The following is a 24,731-nucleotide window of genomic DNA, read 5'->3' on the forward strand; positions in this document are numbered from 1 at the left end:
AGGATTACCTAAACACGGTGATCCAAACCTTATAACCATTTTACTCCAGGGGGATGATCTTGTCAATGGTCTTCAAGTTCTCAAGGATGGGGAATGGATTTCTGTTGTTGCTCTTCAAAATGCACTTCTGGTTAATGTCGGTTATCAATTACAGGTCCACCCTTCCTCCCTACCAAGGATGTTCCTCACCGGTCACCTTTTTTGCTTTGCCATGCATGACCATTTACAAATTATACACGGTTGCAAACTTGTTATTGGGATATTGTAGGTTATCAACAATGAGAAGTTCAATAGTGCTGAACACCGGGTATTGACAAATTCAAATGCAGCTTGGATTTCAGCTGGGTTTCGTGATGCCTTCCCATGATTCCCTTGTAGAACCTGCTGCAGCTCTTATCAATGCAAGCAATCCCCAACTTTACAAAGGCTTCCCATACAAAGACCTGTTTCTCAACTTTGGTACAACGCTGGGAAAAAACCAAACAAGTACTGGATCGCTTTAAGCTTCAGGGTTAGCAGCTCAATACAACTTGAAAAGGGATAATTCAAAAACTTCGCTTTGGGCACTACTCACTTGATCAAATGTCCTTTTTGCTCTCTGACGAGGCAAAAGCTTACACAAGGTCTCCGACTATAGTTGGAGCTTATTTTGGGTCATTTTATTGATAGTGCCATCCCTGTGATTGTGAACCGAGACTCGAGCTCGAGTGAAATTTGCTTTGTCGTGTGAATCGTGTATCCAATTAATCTTGAAATCATATGTGACGAGTAACGCAGTATATGGAAATTTGTTTATTTTCATGTATATATACACATTCTAGTCTGCAACTTCATCTGCATTATGCAAGTTGTACAAACTTCTAGAGAGCGTTTAACACTCATTATTTTTATTGTTCACACCCACAGGCAGGCACAGGCCACAGATTATATCTACAAAGAGCAAAAAATGTCAGTCCGACGATGACCCTTGGTCACTCTCTTGTGCTCTTGGACCAACAGCATTGTCATCATTTATGGGACCAGTTTGTTCTTCAAAGTTCTCCTGCCCAACCCCAACTTCCTCTTCTATTGATGTCTCCTCCGCATCTGCCTCCTCACTTTCATCCACTCGATAATAAACCTTATAATTTTGCAAAGAAACAATTAAGCCATATATTCCATTACTCAAGTTTTAGTTTAAACAAGATGTGACATTCAAATCACCACACAGCGTTTAGAATCATGTATCTATTTGCACTGAAACCAGAAATCAAACACAATAACACAATGTTCATCAAAACCATAAAACAACACCATCAAGGAAAGATGATCAATTCATACCACACATGTTTGAGCCGGTGAGAGTATTTTGAAGGAGTTGGGACGGTTGTTGAAATTTGTTTCAGGAACCCCCGGTATTCCTTCTGGGAATGTGAAGTGGTCTACATCATGGCCCACCTGCCAGCAGAGTAGTGAAATCAACATATCAAAAGGTCTACACCTGATCTTAAAGAGACACGACATGCATTTTGTTTTTGTTTCTTTTAATTGCATTATCCTCAAATACTCTCACTCTCATTCACCCCACTAGGAATAGGAATCCCTTACTCTTCCATGGCCACCAAACTCCCAAGCATCACTGTCTAGTGCAACTCTGTACTTCCCAGGTAAGTCACACCCAACTTTATACCTGTATGTTTCATAACACAGGTCACTCAAATAAACAACGTTATTTGTGCACAATATACTTTTACCAAAATGTAAAAACTGACGTACCCTTCGTATGTGTTTTTTGGATGAAAATTGAACACAAAAACTAAATCCCCGCGCTCAAAGACAATAACCTGTAACATCCAACAAGTAGTCAATATTTCTAAAATCCATCACCTTGTTTACATTATCACTTACTGGTTTATCTCTATTCTCTAATTGGTAACCATAAAACTGTAAGAAGCCAGGCAGGTTGGCTGGTGTGCTAAACAATGGATCACAAACATTTGAGTAAAGAACGAGAACCAACTATCTTTCCACTGATGTTTGTGGGATAAGAGAAGATTATCTAACCTTGTCTTCTTCATTTGTGCTGCTCACTATCTGCTTTGTTGACGAAAGGAATGAAAACTTCTCATCAAGCAAATTCATAGCTTTGTCAAAGGCATTCATAAACTGGACAAGTTCCAAGCATAAGGATGTAAGAATCGGCACGTACTAATGCAAAAAGAAGCAGAAAAATCAACATTGCAACATGAAATCGTACATTGAGATCCCTAAAACATACATGGTACACATCAAATGGGTGCTTTTTGCATGATACAGAGATGGAAGTGGCAAAGCTCATCAATAATGTCCTACCACAATTCCATTGGAACATAATCTAGAACATCAAATCTGGAATATTGATCACATGGTCAAAGAAATTTTATGGCCCTCAGTTGCAAACTTACATTAAGTGTGACCGTTGACAAGAGCTGCTTTTAAATACAGGGAATGATAATAGATAACTATGGCGGCCCAATTATCTATCTAATTTTGTGAACCTATATGCATACATGCAAGCAATGTAAATGAATTTTTGTGTTGATGTTATGGGGCAAGTCATCAATTTATCCCGTAATGATTAGAAGTGTAGTAGGAGCAGCCATTCACAAAAAGCATAATCAAGCATGCAAATAACAGCAAAATTCTAAAAATAAAAACACTAAAAAATTGTTTCCTAACCTTATATCTCAAATGATCTGTATCCACCAGGTTCCACTGGCGTCTGCACTTCTCATAACTCCACCCGTTGCCTTCTCTTGGAAAGTCAATCCATTCAGGATGGCCAAACTACAGAAATCACTCAGTAAGAAAATCTTCAACAGAAATCTTGAAATTGCAACACTAACAGAAGGAATTATGGGGACGTACAATTTGACTGATTAGGAAGGTGGGTTTTACATAATTTATGATGAGGAAGAGCCAGTCAAGTCTTCTAAATTGTTTAGTAACCCCTTAGTATCACTCCTCATACTTGGACAAAAGGCAGTTAGGTAAAGAATACAAGCTGATGCCTTAACTTGTTATCCCAGTTCTATGTGCTACATACATTTTTAAGAGTGATAAAGAAACCAACCCTTCTACAGGGTTTCGAACAGTAAATTTTTCATATGTTCTACGTTTCCTCCCCAATAAAAAATAATGGCACTTCCATAACCATTCTATTGAAATTTATCCAAGTCCGGCTATACAGTGACACCAATAGTTTGGCAGGCAGAAACTTTGGCCAATGTGCTTACCTCATTTCCCATAAAATTGAGATACCCCTCGCCACCTAATGCCATAGTCAAGAAATGTATCATCTGCAAAAAGGGGGCAAAAATGACAAAAAAGAAAAAGAAAAAAAAGAAGAATGAACTGAAGATTTAAGAGCGTTTAAGAGATGAATCTGCTAACAAAATCTGATAGTGGTTAAGCTCTCCAGATCTAAAACTCAAGTCGCCCCACAATCATTGTTAAAAAGACTAATAACATAGCAACTTTGTCAGTCATATAGGTAGTGAACAGGATTTGTGAAATTTGATAGTTATGGTCTTTGTTAATATAGTCTGCTATATATACGTTTAACCAAAAAAAAAAAAAAAAAAAAAAAGATAGAGACTGTTCAGATAGACAGCTAAGAACATAAACCCAACATGTAAACAGATGCTTCTTGCACAGAGTTAGCAGAAAAACCTTGTGAAGCGCAACCCCTCGCTCAATGGTAGGAGAAGCATCAACTAAACAAGACATGCCAGAATACATTTCTCTATCCATCAAAAAGAATGCAATTGTCTTGTCACCCACAATTGCCTGAAACAAAAGAATTGGTATTATAGTTTGCCAGAGAATGTTCACTATGATCAAATTTGAGGTCCCTTATCCTGTTTTGTCTCTTTCTTCATCCATAAAACACAAGAAAAAAGAAAAAAAAAAAAAAAAAAAAAAAAAAACTGATACCTGATCGTGACTTTCAGCGTAGGAGATACACTTCTCAGTGTACCTCCTATTTGTCAAGTTCCATGAAATTTCCTTCATTGACCACTCTTCGTCACTCTTGTTTTTCACATAGTCAATCCATTTGTCAGGGATGGCCATTGCCAGCCGGTAATCAAAGCCAATGCCACCTTCAGAGACAGGCCGACCAAGTCCGGGCATACCAGAAACATCTTCGGCAATTACAGTTGCATCTGGCAAAACTTTATGGATCAGATGGTTGGCAAGCATCAAATAAACAACAGCATCAACATCTGTTGCCTCACTAAAATACTCATGATAATCCCCTGAAAATGCCATGTTTATCCCGTGGTGATGATATAACATTGAAGTTACTCCATCAAATCGAAACCCATCAAATTTAAACTCCTCCAGCCACCACCTCAAGTTGGATAAAAGGAAGCGGAGAACTTCCCAATTAGCATAGTTGAAAAGTCGGCTATCCCATAACTTATGATAGCCTCTATCTCCTGTGTGGAAGTAGGACTCTTGTGAGCTTTGACCAACTTCAAAGCCATTGAGGCCATCAGTAATGTTGTTACTTGCATGGCTGTGAACAACATCCATCAATACCCGCAAACCTAGGGAATGGGCTTTGTCAACTAGATATTTAAGGTCTTCGGGTGTTCCAGATCTACTGCTGACGGCAAAGAAGTTTGTCACATGATAACCGAATGATGCATAATAGGAATGCTCCATCACGGCCATCAACTGGACTGTGTTATAGTTATTTGCTTGGATACGCGGTAAAACGTCATCAGCAAATTCTCTATATGAACTGATGCGGGGTTCTGAGCTACTCATTCCAACATGTGCCTCATATACTCGTGGAGCCTTGGGTTTTGGAGGACGAGGATACTTGAACTGAAACCTGCATGGTCAAAACACTCCCTAGTTAGCATGAATGAGCCAATCCAAAGTAGAAGTACCAACATGAAACATGTTTCTAGCTTTTGGAATTAGATGCAAGAATTTAAGTTCCCTAGAAACTCTGCATATCATTTCAGTTATCTATGAAGGTGGAATTATGAATAAATGGTACCTTTCTGATGGTGGTGGATCCCAGTAGACACCATCATAAGGTGCTGCAAACCTTGCTGGGTCCACGGTGGCATATTGAATCCAAGCAGGGATGCGATCAACCCAAACTCCATCTCCATGCTTGAACCGGAATTTAACCCTTGAATTGTGAGGAATGGCTGAATTTCCACCAGAATCGGGTATCTTGATACTCCAAACCCCAAATTGGTTCTTGTCCATCTTGTGTTTGGAGCCATCCCATCCATTAAAGTCCCCAATAAGTTGTGCCTCCCTAAGTTATTTAAGAAACATAACATGTATTAAAGCAATTAAGACATATCGTATGCCTCAGAAAGTTATGGAATTGTAGTTGAGAAGCTAATGAACTCACTGAGCAGCAGGGGCCCATTCACGGTACACAATTCCACCTTCTTCTCTGTTAAATCCAAATTTCAAATAACCTAGAGATGAAGCAAAAAGGTGTTAAACAATCTGTTTTAAGGAAAATGATACGATAGTATCTCTAAAGAAAGGAAATTTAAGAGAAGAAATCCATTGCATAAAATAAAAGTGACCTTGAGCAAATTCCTGTAGACCTCCTTCGTACGTCTCAATAAGCCTTCTCTGATCCAGGTATCTGTTGATTCTATAGTTGAAGTGGTCCTTGTGTGGTTGCAAGGATTGATCGATGCTCAAGATTCCAAGGCTTTCCATGCCTTGGTCGGTGTCTGTTATTATGGGGCTGTCGTCTATGAAAACAGCTTTACTTTTGGAAGTAGGCTCTGCCTGAGAAAGAAAGTGCGGATTGCAACTAGTTTATCAGTGAAAGTCGAAAGTAGTGGGGAAATGAAATGAAGAATGTGAAATCAGTTAGTATCCCCTTCCCCTTGTTAGAGTGAAACTAGTATTGAAGAAGCATATTAATTTTACATGGCAGCAGGCAGCAGGCAGCAGCAGAATGCAATGAAGATATATCAACAAGCAAGGACCAAATAGTCAATCATAATATAACAATGTGAAATTAATTAATTATTCATCTTCTAGCCTGTCTGCCTGTCTGTTCACTGTCTAGAGTAAATGTAATTAAGATTTAAGAGAGAAAATGAATGATGAAAGTAAATTGATGTGAGCAAGCAGTAGCACGCACCTTGGAACATCTACTTGTTGTTGTTGAGGGGGAACCTCGTCTGCGAAGATGCGATGATGAGTTTTGAGATGTTCCGAACCTCAACAACCGCACTGCTTGCTGCTCTTTGCCCTGCAGATCCAAATATGTTGCAAATTTCTAAGACTCAAAACAAAAAACGAATATTCTGCAAGTACCGCCACGCACGTTTTAAATAACTAACTAAGATTAACAATACATATATATTAAGTGATTAATTAAGGAAAGTAAAAGTAGGAAAGATTTTGGTTTTGGTTGAGTGAGTGAAGGTGACGAACCCTGAGTCCAAGCCCGATTCTGGATGGGTACTCGTCGTTGGTGCTCGTAAAGGTAAATGATAGAGGAGTGAGAGTGGGATGACGCGGAACCAAACCAGTCGGTGCCAACATCATCATCTTCTTCTTCTTCTTTCTTCCTTCTTCTTTCTTCCTTTTTCCTCTTCCCCGAGTCACCGACTCAGCCTGTCTTGTTCAATGATCGGCCATCTCCCATTCGTTTTCCTTTTCACCCTCCCTGCTTGTATTAGTATTAGTCCTATTATTAATTAATTATAACTTATTACTCACAGCAAATGCAAGCTAAAGCCCACGCCAGCGCCCACTCCAGCTCGGATTCATTTCTTCCTAATGCTCTGCTAATAGCCTGATAGCCTGATTCAATGGTACTGTACTTGCTCATCCACTCCACTCCGCTTCTTATTCAATCGGTGAAATGCCTTTTCTCAACGGACGGTTTGTATTTGGTTAATGGTTACGACCTTTGTGCCAAGTGGGATCCACACTCAACTAAAAAAAATCATTGATTGCACCTGCCAACCTATTTGATTGCGGTTGCGATTGCGATTGCGATTGCGATTGCTGATTACTTTCCGCTGGAAACAAAGAATAGCATCCACGTGACTGCGCGCTGCCCGTCAGTTCTATTTTCTTTCCTTTTCTCTACCCTACTGTGATTTTAAAATATTTTTTCTTTTCTTCTAAAAAGGAGTATTGGGCCAAGGCCCAAATAACATCCTCACCAGTTCGGCCCCATAAAGTTTGCAACAACACTGGGACGAGGATGACGAGGAGGAGAGTCCAAAATCCTTCATAAGTTTTACACTAACGACATGTCGTGTACGACTGACGCAATGTGTGCGAGTGCGACTATAAATTGGGGGAAGTTAGGGTTTTGCAGAACGAAAAGAAGAAGAGGAAGACAGTCAATCAGTCAGAATCATGAGCAGAAGTTTGGGAATTCCGGTGAAGCTTCTTCACGAGGCGTCAGGGCACGTGGTGACGGTGGAGCTCAAGAGCGGTGAGCTTTACAGAGGAAGCATGGTCGAGTGCGAGGACAACTGGAACTGTCAGCTCGAGAACATCACCTACACCGCCAAGGTACTCCAGTCTCTATCATCTATCGTTTCTTCTTCGTTTATAGTTTCTTCAGTGTGCTGTTATTTTTGCCTTCTTTTCCAAGACTGCGATCTCCGCTGCCATCTTTTAAATTAAAACCCTAGATTTCAAGCGCTTCACTGATACTGCATCTCTCTCTTAGTGAATCTGACGTCACCCTGTTAGGAAAATTTCCCTAGATGAAGCTGAATGATTGTTTCCATTTTCTAGGATTCGGAAAGTAGTGGTGGTGGTGGTGGAGAATCTTAAGAGATGGTCCGGTTTCCCAGTTTCCGAGTTTCAAAATGTTGGAGTAGGTTCAGTAAGGTTTAAACTCGCAATGGTTTTACAAGTCTCTATCACTGTTGGTGCACACACTACAATTTGAACAATTGGTTTTATTTCAACTGGTGTTTGGTCTCCATGATATCTCTAAAAGTTAAAAAGTTTACTTGAACCAAGCACTTAATGTGTTTTTTTTTCTAGCTATACATCCTGATGATCAATTTTGAAAATAAGAGAAACGGAAATTGATGGAAAAATATCCTATGTTGGATGTTACTAAGCTGCTCTTATTTTCAAAGCTTGGACAATTAGTTTATCTTTGTTTCATTTAGTTTCTGACATTAGTAGACTCATCTACAGGACGGAAAAGTTTCACAGCTTGAGCATGTATTTATCCGAGGGAGCAAAGTAAGGTATATAATAACGGATCACTTTTTGTTTGACAGCACCCATTCATAATTTGGTCTAGTTGTGTTGCTTTGCTACTTCCAATTTGTTCACTGATATTCATTTGAAATTTTAATAGGTTTATGGTCATACCGGACATGCTGAAGAATGCTCCAATGTTCAAGCGCCTGGATGCTAGAATCAAGGTATCATTCCATATCTAAATGATCATCGAGTTTGCCATTGTGATGAATTTTGTTTTTTACTGACATTTTGATTTTTGAATCTGGTAGGGCAAGGGTGCTTCACTAGGAGTTGGCAGAGGTAGAGCTGTTTCAATGCGGGCTAAGGTAAGCTCCTCTCATTTTTACTGAATCTTAATGCAGTTTCTCTTTTGTCCATGGAACGTTTTCAGATGGTGGGTCTATAATAAAAGCGTAATAATATGGAATCTTTTAGTCTTCTATTTGAGTTTAATAACGAAAGCTTGATGCCTTACATTTGAACATTCATGTGTGAGAAATGTGGAGACAACACAGAAGATTGCGTAGTGAGAAATAGAGTTCCTTGATTTAGTCTTGTAGCTCAGGCTTAGGGATACTAAACTCTGAAAATATTGAGCAACTCATTTATAGAAAAGAAAAGGAGAAATGGATTTGAGTTTGAATAAAATATATTTTGTTGTGCAGGCTCAAGCTGCAGGCCGTGGGACAGCCGGTAGGGGTGTTGTACCACCTGTTCGGAGGTAATCGGCCGCCCGTTGTGCTACCCTTCAGAGTCCTCGGTGTAAAAGAATAGACATTGTGTGGGAGATGAGAGAAATCGGAGAAAGGGTTTCTTGACAGGCTGTTCTCGTTTTGTATGCATTTTATGTTTTGGATGCTACATCTTTCGACTCTTACATGTACTCGATTTCCATGTAGTTGATATTCTTGATGTAATAGCGTCATTTCAATCTAAATCGTCAGAGTTGGTAGCATTTGTTCTGTTTATTTTCTCACAAGTTAAAAAAAGAGAGAAGGAAAACCCGAAGGGAAGGGAAGGCGGCCAGTCTTGCTGCGTACCATAAACATTTCATTTTTCGAGTAGCTGTGGCACTTTTCGACATGCTCAAAACCAGATTAACGTGACAAGTATCCCCGTAATAGTGAATCACAATCAACTGAAAGAAAAGAAGGCTTTTCCTCCCTTGCCATTTTTATTCCAACAGTTTTAAGTAACATACACATGGATAATGGATATGCATGCATGACATAAATCTGGTCGAAGAAATTTACAGAAATTGAGGAAACACCAACACATAATATTAAAAATTAGTGGAAGTAACCATATAGTTCTAAGAAGCAAATGCAGAAATTCCAAGGGTTGGAAGCATCTGCTGTAGGACCTGTCAGAACAACCCTAAAGAATCTGAACGGAAGAAGAGCGTTCTGTCCAATAACGGGCCATGATGCAAACTGCCCAGGCTTGCATATAGTTTGGTCATTCTCGTGCACTCTCAGATTTGTCCATGTCTTCCCATCCAGAGATCCCTATAAGAATAGTAACACATTCAACAACAGGATTACTCCATACTCTTACCTCCGTGTCCCACAATATTCGTAAACACCCCCAAAACGATGAATAAGCATGACTGAAAATGAAAATAAAAACGCTGCAATGTGTCACGTTTCCAAGTCTTTACCTGGAAATTCCAATATCTCATGTAGGCCCTAGACCCATCTTGCCTCAAGGTGTAGTAATTGCAAATAAGCTGAAAATCAGCCAACTTTCATTCATCAGAATGCCGATCAAGAGGAAATTACAACACCTACGTACTAGACAGGAAGGTAGTCCACATATGAATAAAATTTGGCACACTGTATAGGCTTTGAATTCGTCAACTTTATTTGATCCCTGTTTTCTACCAGAATGGAGCATATGACAATGTTTATATGCCAAAAGCACGTCCATGGTACTTTTTAACTGAAGCAGATTGAACATACAGAGATATACCTGATGATCTGCACCAATATCAACCGTCCACCACGTGCTTTTGTGTCCATCTTCTATCTGTGGCCCAGCAAAAGATGTTCCCTGATGTGGCCATACATTGTCATATTATTTCGATTCCTCACATACCATATTTGATATTTATATTTACCGTACCCTGTAAGTTCTTGAGACCAAAGCCTTGGGATCAGTGAACCTGGAAGGGGGACTGCTTGCTGTAATAGTAATTCTCTGGAACATGCATTTATAAAGAACGGGCAGCTGTGTTAAAAATGATTACACTTAAGAAGTCATAAAAATGAAACAAAGATATAAGAATATACTTTAGCCAGAACAGGATTAACCCATTGATGTTCCCCATATGAAGTCCCTGCAAAGTACAGAACTCCATTGCTGTCCCCGTCGCATATGTACTGGAGTTCCTTATAACTAGATCGTCTATGTTGGATTCTGAGACTACAAAAAGAAGAATATGTTAGCTTACTAAATAACCAGAGCATGAACACCATACACCTTTTGTCAACGATGTTAACTCCAATACTCAATACTCACTTATGCTCATTTTCTGGCCTTGCCAGTCCATGCTTAATACAATTGATGGCCTCCATGACCTGTGATATCAGCATAAAAAAATTTATCTAGGAACAATTATCATTTTTACAGAGAAATAAGAAAACACAGAAAGCCCAACTCACAAGATTACTGAAAGTAGAACTATGCCTGGCAATGTTGCTCTTCCCCAACTGCAAAATTATTATAGTCAGACAAAAAAATTCTAGTCTTCAGTAGAATAGTGATCCATCTCTATACCCAGGGTCCACATACCTTCTCAAGCAAGGGCAAGGCTAGTAACCGAAATCGAACGAAGGACAGAAGGTGATTAACTGTCTGCAGCCTATCCCCAAAAAGAAGTTCCGGGGTGCAGTATATCATCATTTCATCTATCATCTCCCACCCATACTCTTCCTTTGCTTTCACACCCCACATTAAGATTGCATTGAGAACCTTTTCTTCAGATGTTACAGTCAAATCTGGGTGCTGCAATCAAGGCAGGGCCAGAGCTATTCTAAGGTTGCGGGTGGGATTTTCAAAGACCCCTTGTTATATAGACAATAATACAAAAGTAATAAAGAAACATATTTACATTTAAGCAGTGTAATCCTTCCCAATAAATTATGCACGTGATAGGATAAAAGAGTTAGAAGTAGAGCCTCCAATATTCTTCTATTAAGATTTGCAAAAGTAACAGCTCAAGACCTCTTGTTATCTCAAATCTTGTGTAGAAAGGTAATGGGTTTATAATCTTGTCAAGTTGTATTTTAATCAATAATACTCATTACAAGTACGAGTAACATTTTTAATTTTGCTTTATATTTTGTCCCCTTTAAAGTTAAAATCGCAGCTACACCTGCCACAAGGTAAACCTCACTGGTCTCTCACTAAGCCGGTTAACTTACTCCCTCCCACAGGACGCCTTTCCAACTTCAACCGCACTGGTCTCTTACGTCAGTCCTTTTGTATACATGACCTGATGTATTAATCCTGAGCCCTAAGCTATCCATCAATATTGATACTAGTGACTTAAACAGTGACTCCTACCTGAATGATATTGCGAAAGGTTGTCTCATCTAACAAAACGAAGTCAATGCTTGCGGTTGTACAGTAGTCAAAGTGCATTGAAAAGTTCATCTCACAGGTTTCTTGAATAAGTTTGCATGATGGAATCGACGAAACTACTTGAAGGACCAGACATACTGAGTCCTGCAACAAACATCAACAGTTAGCTTCAAAGCAACAATGTAATTATTTTTCCCAAACAGTCTGCTTCCACGTCCATTAAACTTGATATTAGTAAAATTCTTGTTGTATGACTTCTTCCACTAGAACTCCATCCCTGCATATAATATGCACATGAGATGTATCAAAATCTCTATAATTCATTTTTAAAAGCTCTTCTGTTCTTTTCAGAAGTCCGAAACCGCAAGTCACTTCCCCGTTCTTTTATTCTAGTCATGCAAGTGACATTCTGTAAAACTGACAAAATAGGCACGATATGAACCACTATAGATGAATTAAACTATGTTGTAAGATAAGGATTATCAAACTACCTCTGAGAGGTATTCTAAAAGTTTTTTGCAGCATTCCTGATGAAGGAGAGTAACTCCGAATTGATCGGCCAACAGAAAGAGTTGGAGTAATAAGGCACCAGAATCAACAGTAGCTTCTAAACTGAGTTCCCCACTATACATGAACTCAAGCAAACCTTTGAATGCTTCAGGTGATATGTCTCTTAAAATAACTTCCGGGGATATTGTTTCACTCATTCCATTTGTAAACATCTGCACAATGAAACATTTGAATAGAAAAGTCATCTGTGAGACTTAAGAAAACAAATTAGCATGGACAGAGAAGAATGCACCCCTAGATCACATTTAAACCAACATTATGCTCGTATAGCAATGCATTTCCTCTCTACAACAATTATGTGCTTATGTGATTTATCTGAGAAGCATAAGGGTTTACATAAAATAGAATAAAATGGAGCAGAATGATGATTAATTGGCTCACCTTTGCGAATGGGAGACTCCATAAACTAAGAATAATTTTATGTGATCGGGCAATAAGTCCATGACCCTCAATGTAGATATTTACATCACTGTACTTGCTTGTTAAATACAATTGTTTCAGCCGCGGTATATCAACAGGAACTCCAAATGGGAAGGCTGTGCAACAATTCGGTCGAGTGTATGGATATGACAATTCCACACTTTTTCCAAAGTCAAACAACTTTTTATTTAGTTTCCACCGTTCCATGGCTTCCTCACATTGCTTCACTAGTTGAATCACTTCAAATTGTAAGCCTAGAGCCCTCAAGGAACCAAGTTGTGGTTCTGGAATCTATATCAAACAGAGCCATAATACCTATTAGAATTGCAATCTCTGTAACAAAATTAGAAGTGAGAAAGGAAGAATATTTAGAATACTAGTCTTTATCAAATAATAAGGATGATTAAGTTGGCTTACAAATCACCCACGTGATCTTTTCTTTTATATATACATATATATATATGTGTGTGTGCGCGCGCACATGCGAGAGAGAGAGAGAGACGAATCTCATGCAAAAAAAATAATAAGCGAAAGGTTCTTCATGTAATATACCTGCTTGTCAGGGATGCAGGGGCATCTGTGGCATAAAATAACATATATTTGTAATTTCTTTACGTTAACATGCTAGATATGTTTCTGATATGTCAACAGATATGCATTTCTGATTTCCCCATAATTTAAGCTATATGTACCTGTGTTCGGCCTGTGTAAATATATTGAAGTAGTGCATGTAGAACCGGATAAGCTACCCCCTTTAGGCGGAGAATATCTTCTGAAGAAGTCAACGGGAAATTACCAGTTGCTACCAAAATAGACTTGTGAGCTGGTACAGGCCTTTCTTCAGTACCAACGATGAAAAGAACATCAGATAACTCCCAACTTTCAAGAAAATCTTCAATCCCCCATTTCTCATAAGCCGTTCGTTCATCCTCCAGCTCCTCTTCATCATCATCCTCACATATGTACTCGCCACAGTCCACATGCTTCCACAAGGATATATGGTTGCGAGTTAATGGCAATACACTGATATTCCTATAACCAACATGTTTATCCCAGCTACTAAGCCCGATATAACGAACAGCACAATTTGGATGTGAATCTAGCCACTGAAAGACTAGATTCTGAAAAGGGTATTTTCCCTTACCAATACTGATCAAACCATCACAGATGCTGATCCAGTAGCTCTGAAACGCAGAAGAAGAACAAAGACCAACACCCTCCACATCCACCACAGTATTCCCATCTACCTCAATTTTCAACCGCCTATTCCTATGACTGCCCAGTATAACAGTGTAGTGAGGACTATTATCTCTTTTGTAATGATAGTGCTGGCTTCCTACATTCTCCCGAAACACCAGTGTTACATCATTGTGAGCAAAAGCTTCAAAAGCCACGCAACCCCGCCCGGCTTCCCGGAATTTTAAATCCTTTCGCCAAGCACACTCAAAGGGGGCCACTGTGAGGAACTCTTTCTCTTTCTTATCCATCATCAATTCTTATTACAGAATACCATTCAATCGCAGAGATGGATCATGGGCTGGACAGTCTTGTACCTAGAGCCCTGACTGACTAACGGACTGACTGACTGACCATCTGGAAAATAAGGACAGACAGAGTGTGATTTAGGCAACAACACAAACATCCATGTTAGATTTTAAAATATGACTGACTGACTGACTGACTGACTGACTGACTGGCTATTATAATCGGACGAGTGAATTCAGTATCAAATTTTCAATGAATCAAAAGCACGTGACCAGAGTGGATGAACTGATCGACCTTGTGCTAAAATTCGCAACTTGATTTTGGAAGTACCAACACAACTCTGAAATAAATCCTAACTCTTAAAGAGGGCGTAAGTCAGTTGAAAAATTGGTACAAGAACAAGAGCCTCCTCCAATAATCCAAGTTCCGACCAATTCCATCCTCTCAAGTCAAGTTGCCACAAAATATCTGAACCCAAACACTAAAGTCCAAAACATCATCATCAATCACAATTCACACATCGCTGTCTATCAATCCTTATCCAAACACACGAACATGAAGAATAGGATCATCAAATCAATCCAAAAACGAAAACAAAATACAAAAACAAAATATATCTGCATTCGGGCAAGCGCATCTCAGCTCAGAAATATCCCCAGAAACGACAAATGAAGGCCATGACTATCTATCTATATGGGGGTGAAGTAATTGTTTGTGCATCATGTATGTATGTATGTGTGTATTTATTGTATGTATGTATTTTTGTATGTATGCATGCATAACGAAAATGAACGATAACAACAAATCCCTAAGAAAAATTAAAAAAATCAAATAACCCACCTCAGAACTCTGAAAATATTTCTTGAGCTGCTTCTTCATCTCATCGAAGCAAATCGTTCATGGCTCCTCCCGACTGACTGACCGTGACCAACAACTATTGAAAGGCAATTTCAACTTTCATCAACACGCATAGACATTTAAACAAACAAAACCAAGGAAATTTCAACAAATCCGATTCATCTGATTTGAAAACGATTGGTAGATAAATTGCCCTTTCCTTTTTCAATTTTCACAGAGAGATATATTCTGAACTTGATGGGTTGCCCGTCGTCTTGTCTTTTTCACAATTCTTTATTTATTTATTTTCTTTTTATGGTGGGTACGTGGCAGCTGTTCATGCTTTTCTTGGCCGAATCAGCAGGAGCACACACATCACCATCATAATTTCATTGCCTTGCCATCAGGATTCTTCCCATCTTCTTTTGGAGTATCTTCGTGAATTCAGTTCGTTTATCGTAAATTATGCGATCAGTTTTTTATGTTTCTGTTTATTTTTAAATTAAATACAACTTATGAATTTCTGAAATCCTCACAAAGAAAACCTGAACTTTTACCAAAGGTTCAAAAGTAAGAAGAGAATACTATAACTATTGCTATTACTCCTAATCCACTAAATTCGGAGATCTAGACTATTGAAATTTGATCCAACGGTTACAAGTAAGAGCCTATTTTAAAAGTTATAATAATTTTAGCCGTTGGATTAAATTTCAATAACTCAGATTCCCAAACTTGATGAATTAGGTAGAAGGGATCCGGAGATATCCCTTTCCCTCTACTATTAACTATTACTGTTAATCTTTGTTTTTGAAAAAAATTAGGGAAGTGTTATTGACATTCTAAAAATCTCATTCTACACCCCTTACAAGTGTATTTTTCTTTTCTAATATATAAAGTTTGAAATATAGAATAAGATTTTTGAAGTACTAATAACAATTCCTAAAATTAAAATAAGAATACCATAACTATTACTCTACTAGTCAGCTTTATCAGTTATTTTTGTTACACATTACCACACATTGAGATTACACACACATGTAAACTGGTAGAAGTCGGATAGAATCACCCTTGATCCGTCTTCGGATCCATCTGTAACCTTATTCTTTTGTTATATATATATATATATATATATATATATATATATATATATATATATATATATATATATAAGTTTCATGTTCCATCATAAGAAAATAATAAATATATGTATTTTTATTGCATAAAAACCTGAATTACCATTACACTATTGTGTGTGATAAATAATATAGAAGTCAAATAATTTGTTATATTAAGTCGGATTGGATCACTCTTGACCTATATCTGGTTTCAATGTAGTTGGAATATCGAAATCAAATCTATTCGGATAATTGGCCGTGATCCAAATCCTAATAGTTACATCAAATTCAGATTAAATTTGTATCAAAAGCTGATTCATTGACAGGTCTAATTATACAAAGTCACTTAAATATAAGTGGTATTATTTAGTTAAGAATTTTGACATACGGTTGGCCGGACCAACATGAGGCTCCTTTGCTCTCAATGCTTTTCCTTTGTGTCAGGTTGGACGATGGCGATAAGCTCCGATGACCGAGGGATGTGGATGAAGATCCACGACGTTGGCGATGGCGAGCATGTTCAATGGCGAACAATCTGAAAACAATTGTACATTTTAAGCTATTATTTGTACTATCTTATAGTGTTTAAATAAAAAGTATTTCTAAATATAACTTATATGTGTGTTAGAGAGAGAGAGAGAGAGAGTGAGTGTAATACTAATGCTAATGCTGTGTGAGTAGTGCGGCAATTGGCAATTTACCGCAAGGGAGGCCCAAAAGTAGTTAGTCATTAACTAGCCAACTTTCAAGTAGCGTTCTATTTTAGGTTCAGTGTATTTTCCAATTTAACAAGCCACAGACCCGAAAAGCCCACGAAAAGCTGTGAATTATTTAAGTTATTTGTTGTTGTGGTAATTTAGGCATTTGAAATCGAGGCAATCATGGTTAGATTTCATGTGGTTCATGAAAGACTCGGTCAGGATTTAGAAGGTTTGCCTGATGAACTTAGCATCTCAGATGAAGTTAAGGAACAGGTACATATATGTTGCCTTTTTTTCGTTTCAAAGCTAACGATAATGCTTCCCATGTGTTATTTCGTTTTTCATACGCAGATCTTCATCCATTCAAACTAATCTCACTTTGCTGCACGTGTTTGATATAAGTTTGTGTATCAAAAACTTAACTTAGACGAGCGAGGAAGCGAACGGACGCGCAGGACATAGAACTCGCAATGGATATTATGGTGGTTTTGTCCAAAAAAGAAGATAGAAATGCTGATGGTGCCATTATAGAGAGGCTGGCCCAAAAGCTAGACCTGCAAAAATCTGAGGACCTTAAGATAGAAACAATAGCTGTGAGGAATCTGGTAATGATAGAGAGAGAGAGGAGGGCCAAGTGCAGAGACTACGCAGCAAATCATTGATCTTCTAAACAAATTCAGACAAATCGCAGGAATGGAAGCGACCAATGTCCTTGACGACCCTGTTATGCCTAAAATGCTCAAGAAGTGCCCGTCTTTGATGATCCCTCATGAATTCCTCTATCCAATCATTCTAGAAACAATGACGGATCCTGTTATTGTTGCAAGTGGACAGGTGATTCGCTTACATGAAATAGGCACTAACTAGGTTTCCCTGGTATATTTTCTTCTTCCTTCTACTCGTGTCACGTGAGTTGGAGCATATCTTCCGTAGAGAAAGTAAACTTGTGCACAGTCTACATTTAAAAATGTTATATTAACAGAATGGAAACTGATTAGTTTTTCCTCTTTCTTGGGTTTGGTTATTTCATTGAAGACGTATAACAGAGAAAGCGTACAAAAGTGGCTGGACACCAATCACAGGACATGTCCCAAGACCAGGCAGACTCTGGCTCACCTGTCACCGGCACCAATTTACGCTCTCAAAAATCTAATCATGCAGTGGTGTGAGAAGAACAACTTCCAGCTCCCGAAAAAAGAAACTTCCACGGGCCAGGAAAACTCCTCCACCGAACACAAAGAGGAGATCTCATCATTGGTTGATCAGCCGCGCTCAAGTCACTTAGAAGTGCAAAGAAATGCTGCCATGAAGATTCGTTTGATCTCTAAAGAGAATCCAGAGAACAGAATTTTGATTGCCAAAAGTGGAGGAATCCCGCCACTGGTGCAACTTCTTTCCTATCCAGGTTCTAAAATTCAACAGCATGCAGTAACGGCTCTTTTGAATTTATCGATTGACAAAACAAACAAGAAACTGATAACCAGAGAAGAAGCCATTCCTGCTATTATAGAAGTCTTGCAGAATGGAAGCACAGAAGCTAGAGAGAACTCTGCAGCAGCTTTATTTAGCTTGTCGATGATTGATGAGAACAAAGTAATTGTGGGGGAATCAAATGGCATTCCGCCATTAGTAGACTTGTTGCAGGACGGGACGATTAGAGGCAAACAAAGGGAGGACCGAAACTTGGGCATGGTCTATGAAGCGCTCTCCATCTTCTTACTTCTTGCATCACATGCAGATGGACGACAAGAGATTGGACAGCTTTCATTCATTGAAACTCTAGTGGAATTTATCAGGGAAGGACGCCCAAGAACAAGGAATGTGCAACGTCAGTTCTTCTCGAGTTGGGGTCAAGCAATTACTCTTTCTTACTCGCCGCACTGCAGTTTGGAGTGTATGAGCATTTGGTAGAGATCACAAGGAGTGGAACCAGTAGAGCTCAAAGGAAGGCAAATGCACTTCTGCAACTCACAAGCAAAAGTGAACAAATTCCTTGAACAACTAATTAACTTTTGTGTAGAATATATTTATTTTCCTCAATTTTGTTGCTTTGATTTGATTTTAGCCTTTGTGCGCACGACGATCGAGAGCGAGCATTAATCAGTCTGCACAACGTCGATAAAAATGCTACGACGCCATTTTCTATTTCTTACCTTTACCCAATTGGCTTATAACGTCTCCCAAAATTGTTAGGTTGTTGAGGGGAGGCAGGTGCTATTGCTAGAAAAAAATTTCATTGTGACAGGAACACAAATGGTAGTGAGAAATTTTATTTTTTAAATTATTAATTTTTTAGCACACATATCTCGCCAATTAGAGCTTCTTGTTATTATTGGAGTAGAGACGCCGAGTTGTGATGAGTTGATTGCAAATAGAACGAACAAGAATGAACAAGATTGACGCCAATTAAATTTCTGTTGGTAAAAAGCAAAATTTATCACCAGAGATGAAATCACCGTCACATAAACCCAGAAAGCACAAGAGTTAAACATCTATCAAGGAACCTCATCTCACCACAAGGACCACAAAAAGACATCCTTTCCTCAAACATAAAGTTAAATGCAATCACTGATACTATGAGACCATAAATTGTACATCTAGATTGCCTACCGCCCAATGACAGACTAATTTACCATAACTGCATAAAACTCATTCGCCTCTGGTGAACAAAGGACCTCCAATCATTTGTCAGAACGTCATGACTCAGCTGTGATTCCATTTTTAAGATCATATTAACGCCCTCCAAATTTGCCAAAACTGCAAGTGGAACACCTTGGAATATCAAACTGACAAAACAAAAACATGAAAAACAGAGTAAAGAATGAAACATACCATCACGACTATATCAATCATCCAGGTAATAGTAAGACCCAGCAGCTTTTTGTTCCCTATCCTTCGTTGAATCCAATTTGTTGATTCTTGGGCGATAGTTAGTGGGGTCACGCCTAAATGTGATATCAAGATGCTGCACGATTTAAACAAACAAAAAAAAATATCAATGGAAGTCACTTGTGCACAGCGAGGTAGGAAGAGAGCAATGACATTAATTGCAACACTTACAGATAAGAATAGATTCATCCCAGTCAACAATGACTGGGGACAATTTGCAATACAATCAATTGACGGCCTCCCCTCATAGACTATAACTCTATCCGCCAAGTAGGTAGCCATAATAAAATCATGTTCAACCACGAAAGCAGTTTTCTTAGCATGAAGGATAAACCTCTTTATGACTTTGGAAGCAACAATACGCTGCTCAGAATCAAGATAAGCACTTGGTTCATCTATCAGATAAATATCTGCTGGCTGTATTCAGTAAATAGAAGCGGACATTAGAGTGTATCTGCAGGCTGCAAACTATAATGCAGAACCTTACCGGCATCAAACAATTAAAAAAAAATAAGTGAATCTGTTTTTATGAACATCTAATCATTATATTTACATCGTTTATTATGCAGCAGAGCACAGCAAGATTGCCACAAGAGAAACCTACTTAACACATTGGTAGATAAATGAATTGTGTACCGAGAACTGACACATTCTTATTCCTCAATTATTTGGGCGCAAACCTAACATGTTTCCGATCTCACAAGAAAAACTTGTATCTTTAATAGTGGCATAAGAAAAATTTCATTCGCAAACTCAGAGGAAAGAAACATATACAACTATAAACCACTCGAGTCAATATAAAAAGACAATGCCTAGAGGTTGGCTAACTCCTAGGGATCACAATATAGTTGTATCCCCTAGAATGCCAGATCTTGCAAGCAAGCTTCCACAAAGGCACGGAACCTGACCCATGACAGCAGGTCTTGTAACCATGCATCCACCTTAAAACTGGGACCAAGGAGTGGGTGGGATTGTCTGTGTTTCAAAAAACAACACCTTGGATCCATTTCCAACTTCCAAACACGGACATGAAATTCCACCCACTCAGATGCAGCCAAGGCAACAAATAGAAAGAATACCACAAAGTGTTCAAATGAATGCATCCCAAGATACAAAGTGTCCTACACAAAAGCAAATACAAAAAATTTACCTTCCCAAGGCATAGGCATAATGCAACCCTCTGCAACTCTCCGCCAGAGAGATTCACGACTTCTTGATCCATTAATTGTTCAATTAGAAGAGGCTTCATCACATCTGACATGAATTGTGGATGAGTATATGAATCACGAATTCTTGAATGTAACAAGTGTCTGACAGTGGATTGAAACTTTGGACTGATTTTCTGGGGCTTGTAAGAAACATTGAATTCAGGTATCTCCACATCTGAATTTTCTACAGAATCAGGTTTCAATAGACCCGCCTGAAAATCGGATGAATATACGTTAAATCAACATCTCAAACTGCAAAGCTATTGTTAAAGAAGAAAAAGAAAATGGCAAAAAGAAACTAAAAATACCAGCATACGAATAAATGTTGTCTTCCCCGTTCCATTCTCACCCAGCATCACAATAATTTGAGAATCAGTAAATTCACCCTCAACCACACGAAGCCTGAAGTTTCCCTGAGTTTTACTCATTGATGGGTATCTATATCGTGCATATGTCTCAATTTCCTCAGCACTTTCCTGTGGTGTCTCAGCAACCTAATACAGGCAACCAAGTAAATCACAAAGTACTGATAAGTCAGAAGACCAATCATGGACAAAATTTATAATCTTGCCTTGAATGTCAGAGATTCATCTCGGAACCTAAGATTTTCTGTAGGGACAAATCCGGCCAAGAAGATGTTGATTCCTTCTCTAACTGAGAACGGAAGTGTCACAACTCCATACGCACCCGGTTTCCCATATAAACAGCAAATGAAGTCTGATAAGTAATCCAAGACACTAAGATCATGCTCCACAACAATTACATAGCTGAAAACACAAGGAAATATCCGATCAGCTACATGAAGGAAGACAATCAAGAAAAAGAATCCAGCAAGCACATGCAATGAAAATTTTAGAAATATAAATATATAAAAATAGACCTATTAGCCCTAAGCAAAGATCGGACAACTTGGGCAGCTTTAAGCCTCTGTTTCACATCAAGATAACTTGAAGGTTCGTCAAACATATATATCTCTGCATTCTGTATGGCGACAACGGCAATGGCAAATCTTTGAAGCTCCCCACCTGATAAATCCCCTACATTACGTTCTATAACCTGGTTCAGCTCAAGATCAGCACACAGTTCTTCCTTCATATCCCTCTCATCTTTCTGGTTGAGCACCTCCCCAACATTTCCTTGAACTGCTTTTGGAATGTGATCAACATACTGGGGCTTTATAATGGCCTGTGAAGGAAAGAAAAATATAATTATGCAATCAGCATGAAGCAAAAAAATTAAATAAAACAGTATAATAGTTACAAAAACAAACAAATTTGAAACGCATGCATTTTGTTTCTACAGACTAGGCCAGAAGAACCACTAAACTTGGAATTCATCAGGATACAGTAAAGACGGTATAAAGGTATGTTGACCATCCTATTTATGAGACTAAGAGCACCCACCTAGTATCGGAAGCAGCATAAGAAAGGCACTGCAGCTCAAAAATACCTTGGACAGAACAGACAAATTTCTATTCGTCTAAATTATTCAAATTCGATAATAAAGGTTATGAGCACCAAAAGGTACCTTCAAATTATCTTCCAGAATACGGGTAAAATAATTCTGCAGCTCAGATCCCCGGAAGTAGGTCAAGATTTCCTGCCAATCTGGAGGATTCTAAAAAATAAAAAATAAAAAAATGAAGATAAGTTAATCAGAGAATACAGCTAAATGAGTTTGAATAATATTTTATACATATCAGAGAAAGGAATTTCGTAAGGAGTATTACCTTGAAACGGCCTAAATTTGGTTTCAACTTTCCAGCCAAAACTTTGAGGGCAGTCGACTTCCCAATGCCATTTGTTCCAACCAAACCAAGAACTTGACCTGGCCTTGGGACTGGTAACCTGAAATTGTGAGTTTCTGTTAGCCACATAAATGATAACATAGTCAGTCATCACTTCCCAATAATGTGGTAAGGAGCTAACCTGTGTAGTTTGAAAGTGTTAGGCCCATAACGATGGGTCGTATCTTTGTCTAAATCCTTTGGTAAGTTGATGATTTGGATTGCTTCAAATGGGCATTTCTACATCATGAGATGGAACATAGTCCAATGAATGTCTTTAGAACCAACAGATGTAGGCAACAAAAAAGAACAGTAACAACAATGTTTACAGACCTTAACACAGATACCACACCCAATGCACAATTCTTCCGAGATAAAAGCAATCTTCGATGCAGGGGTAACCTCAATACATAGTTTACCTGTAGATTGATTAGTTAGGCAAAGACGGTGTATATTTGTAGCACTATAAGACAACAGTATATTAATAAACGTGTTCAACACTAGAAAATCAGCTTTATACAGAGAAGTAAACCTAGCACATATTAGAATGCAATACAGGAACTCTGCCAGTACTGAAATATCAAATCTATTTGGAGCCACCACACTATATACTGGAGCTCATGCCTGTAAGTAGCCATTAGTAGAATCTTTCCCTGCTTTCATGTACCATCTAGTTAGAGCTTAATAAAGTTTATGGGTAATTCAACTTGCAAGAGGCAATCTATTACCTTTATTTCCTTTTAATTATCAAGTAATTGAACACAGATAATATGCTTCTTGATAAATAACAGTTCACATGCTAAACAATCAGTTACTGAATCTAAGTGATCAAGAATTGTGCATCATTATACCCTCAAGAAGCATATATCAAGCTCATAATTCAAGAAACAAGAAAATATTTGCAAGTTTTTGTGAAAATAAAAGAAACCATTATCTTGAGTGATTCATCAATCCTGATATGCTATTTCCCTTATGAATAGAAACAATGGAAATAATAAAATTAAGAAGGGATACTGTAATATACCAGTCTTGACAACAGGACAGCTCTTCTTGCATTCCTGGCGGCACTTCTTTGGCTTGCATCTGTCGGAGCTCACGATTGCTATACGGGTCAACCGGTCTGCCATTTCCTAATATTATTCTATCCCCAATAAATCAACAAAATCAGATTAAGCTACACACAGAGAGTGCAAGAGATTTAGAGACATACGCCCTTTTCTTTGTCTATATTTGGTAGAACATGCGGTGCGCATGATCAAACAAAGGCTGGATTGGATTGCATAAAAAAAATAATTACACAAGAAACAGATTTGAAAGGCAAGTACTTGGGTATGAAATTGAAATATACATCTGTAAAAATTTGATATAAGTGGATGTAAGTGGAGGACTTGGTCAATTTCATTAATCCCCAAAGGCTTCAAGAGAAGAGTCCTCAGCTACAACTGTATCCAAATCGCCCAACACACCAGCTACTAATTACTTTGTCAAATTTCAATCAATACTAACAATCAGAGGAAAATAATATGCCCACTGATTTTCCAATAATAATCAAACAATTCTCTCTTAATCTTTGTTTTCCGGCACCCAGATACACAGGACGAAAATACACCAAATACTTACGAAAAAAACGAAGCAGATGAGATGGCGGTGGCGACGGAGGGGAGACTGGCGGTGGCGACGGAGGGCAGACTGGCTGCTAAGTATACGAAGGGGTGGGGAGGTGGTGAGGGATGGATGTGGGGGGTGGGGGGTGGGGGGTGGGGGAGGTGGGTAGTGTGGCGTGTGGCGTACCAGGGGAGGGAGAGCTGTCTCTTTGTCCTCTCCTCCGCGTGATATTAGGGTTTTTAAAACCAAAAGAGACTGACGGGGTTAGTCTAGGTATTAGAGGCGT

General features: G+C 38.6%; 4 protein-coding genes and 1 pseudogene across 25 annotated transcripts; 2 read left to right on the forward strand and 3 right to left on the reverse strand.

Moving 5' to 3' along the window:
* Positions 1-762: 762 nt before the first annotated feature.
* On the reverse strand, positions 763-7,125 carry LOC137717482 (1,4-alpha-glucan-branching enzyme 1, chloroplastic/amyloplastic). The gene is made up of 14 exons (XM_068456864.2): positions 6,454-7,125; positions 6,158-6,268; positions 5,586-5,796; positions 5,402-5,471; positions 5,033-5,302; positions 3,955-4,861; positions 3,691-3,807; positions 3,255-3,317; positions 2,698-2,805; positions 2,044-2,145; positions 1,756-1,823; positions 1,588-1,669; positions 1,321-1,437; positions 763-1,120 (listed from the first exon to the last, which is right to left on the reverse strand). Exons 1-14 carry the CDS (start codon positions 6,568-6,570, stop codon positions 950-952), a joined length of 2,514 nt encoding a protein of 837 aa, XP_068312965.1. The 5' UTR covers positions 6,571-7,125; the 3' UTR covers positions 763-949.
* Positions 7,126-7,335: 210 nt separating this feature from the next.
* Positions 7,336-9,199, forward strand: LOC137717294 (small nuclear ribonucleoprotein SmD3b). The gene is made up of 5 exons (XM_068456601.2): positions 7,336-7,551; positions 8,194-8,246; positions 8,360-8,426; positions 8,514-8,570; positions 8,910-9,199. Exons 1-5 carry the CDS (start codon positions 7,393-7,395, stop codon positions 8,967-8,969), a joined length of 396 nt encoding a protein of 131 aa, XP_068312702.1. The 5' UTR covers positions 7,336-7,392; the 3' UTR covers positions 8,970-9,199.
* Positions 9,200-9,383: 184 nt separating this feature from the next.
* Positions 9,384-15,429, reverse strand: LOC137717293 (BTB/POZ domain-containing protein). Of its 8 annotated transcripts, none has more exons than XM_088698998.1 (14): positions 15,145-15,359; positions 14,599-14,785; positions 13,512-14,412; positions 12,781-13,110; positions 12,321-12,551; positions 11,812-11,973; positions 11,038-11,250; positions 10,908-10,955; positions 10,765-10,823; positions 10,536-10,668; positions 10,369-10,443; positions 10,216-10,296; positions 9,905-9,973; positions 9,384-9,752 (listed from the first exon to the last, which is right to left on the reverse strand). In XM_088698998.1, exons 3-14 carry the CDS (start codon positions 14,307-14,309, stop codon positions 9,534-9,536), a joined length of 2,418 nt encoding a protein of 805 aa, XP_088555124.1. In that variant the 5' UTR covers positions 14,310-14,412; positions 14,599-14,785; positions 15,145-15,359; the 3' UTR covers positions 9,384-9,533. The 8 variants fall into 8 exon arrangements, with proteins under 8 accessions (XP_088555124.1, XP_088555128.1, XP_088555123.1 ...); XM_088699002.1 differs by having other exon boundaries at positions 10,216-10,272; positions 14,599-14,831; XM_088698997.1 differs by having other exon boundaries at positions 14,599-14,831.
* Positions 15,430-16,409: 980 nt separating this feature from the next.
* LOC137717764 (ABC transporter E family member 2) lies at positions 16,410-24,731 on the reverse strand. 15 transcript variants are annotated; one of them, XM_088699004.1, is made up of 14 exons: positions 24,461-24,692; positions 24,189-24,282; positions 23,865-23,970; positions 23,174-23,259; positions 22,983-23,080; positions 22,784-22,901; positions 22,582-22,671; positions 21,935-22,239; positions 21,626-21,821; positions 21,363-21,548; positions 20,997-21,266; positions 20,018-20,263; positions 19,790-19,922; positions 16,410-16,791 (listed from the first exon to the last, which is right to left on the reverse strand). In XM_088699004.1, the coding sequence occupies exons 2-13, from the start codon at positions 24,240-24,242 to the stop codon at positions 19,803-19,805; spliced, it is 1,875 nt and encodes a 624-aa protein (XP_088555130.1). In that variant the 5' UTR covers positions 24,243-24,282; positions 24,461-24,692; the 3' UTR covers positions 16,410-16,791; positions 19,790-19,802. The 15 variants fall into 15 exon arrangements, with proteins under 15 accessions (XP_088555130.1, XP_088555134.1, XP_068313336.2 ...); XM_088699008.1 differs by having other exon boundaries at positions 23,865-23,981; XM_088699003.1 differs by lacking the exon at positions 16,410-16,791 and adding an exon at positions 19,369-19,714.
* LOC137718011 (U-box domain-containing protein 15-like) lies at positions 16,709-18,954 on the forward strand (annotated as a pseudogene).

The sequence above is a fragment of the Pyrus communis genome, chromosome 8 (genome assembly GCF_041283825.1).
Source record: "Pyrus communis isolate YQ-2024b chromosome 8, ASM4128382v1, whole genome shotgun sequence".
In the NCBI taxonomy this organism is placed as follows: Eukaryota; Viridiplantae; Streptophyta; class Magnoliopsida; order Rosales; family Rosaceae; genus Pyrus; species Pyrus communis.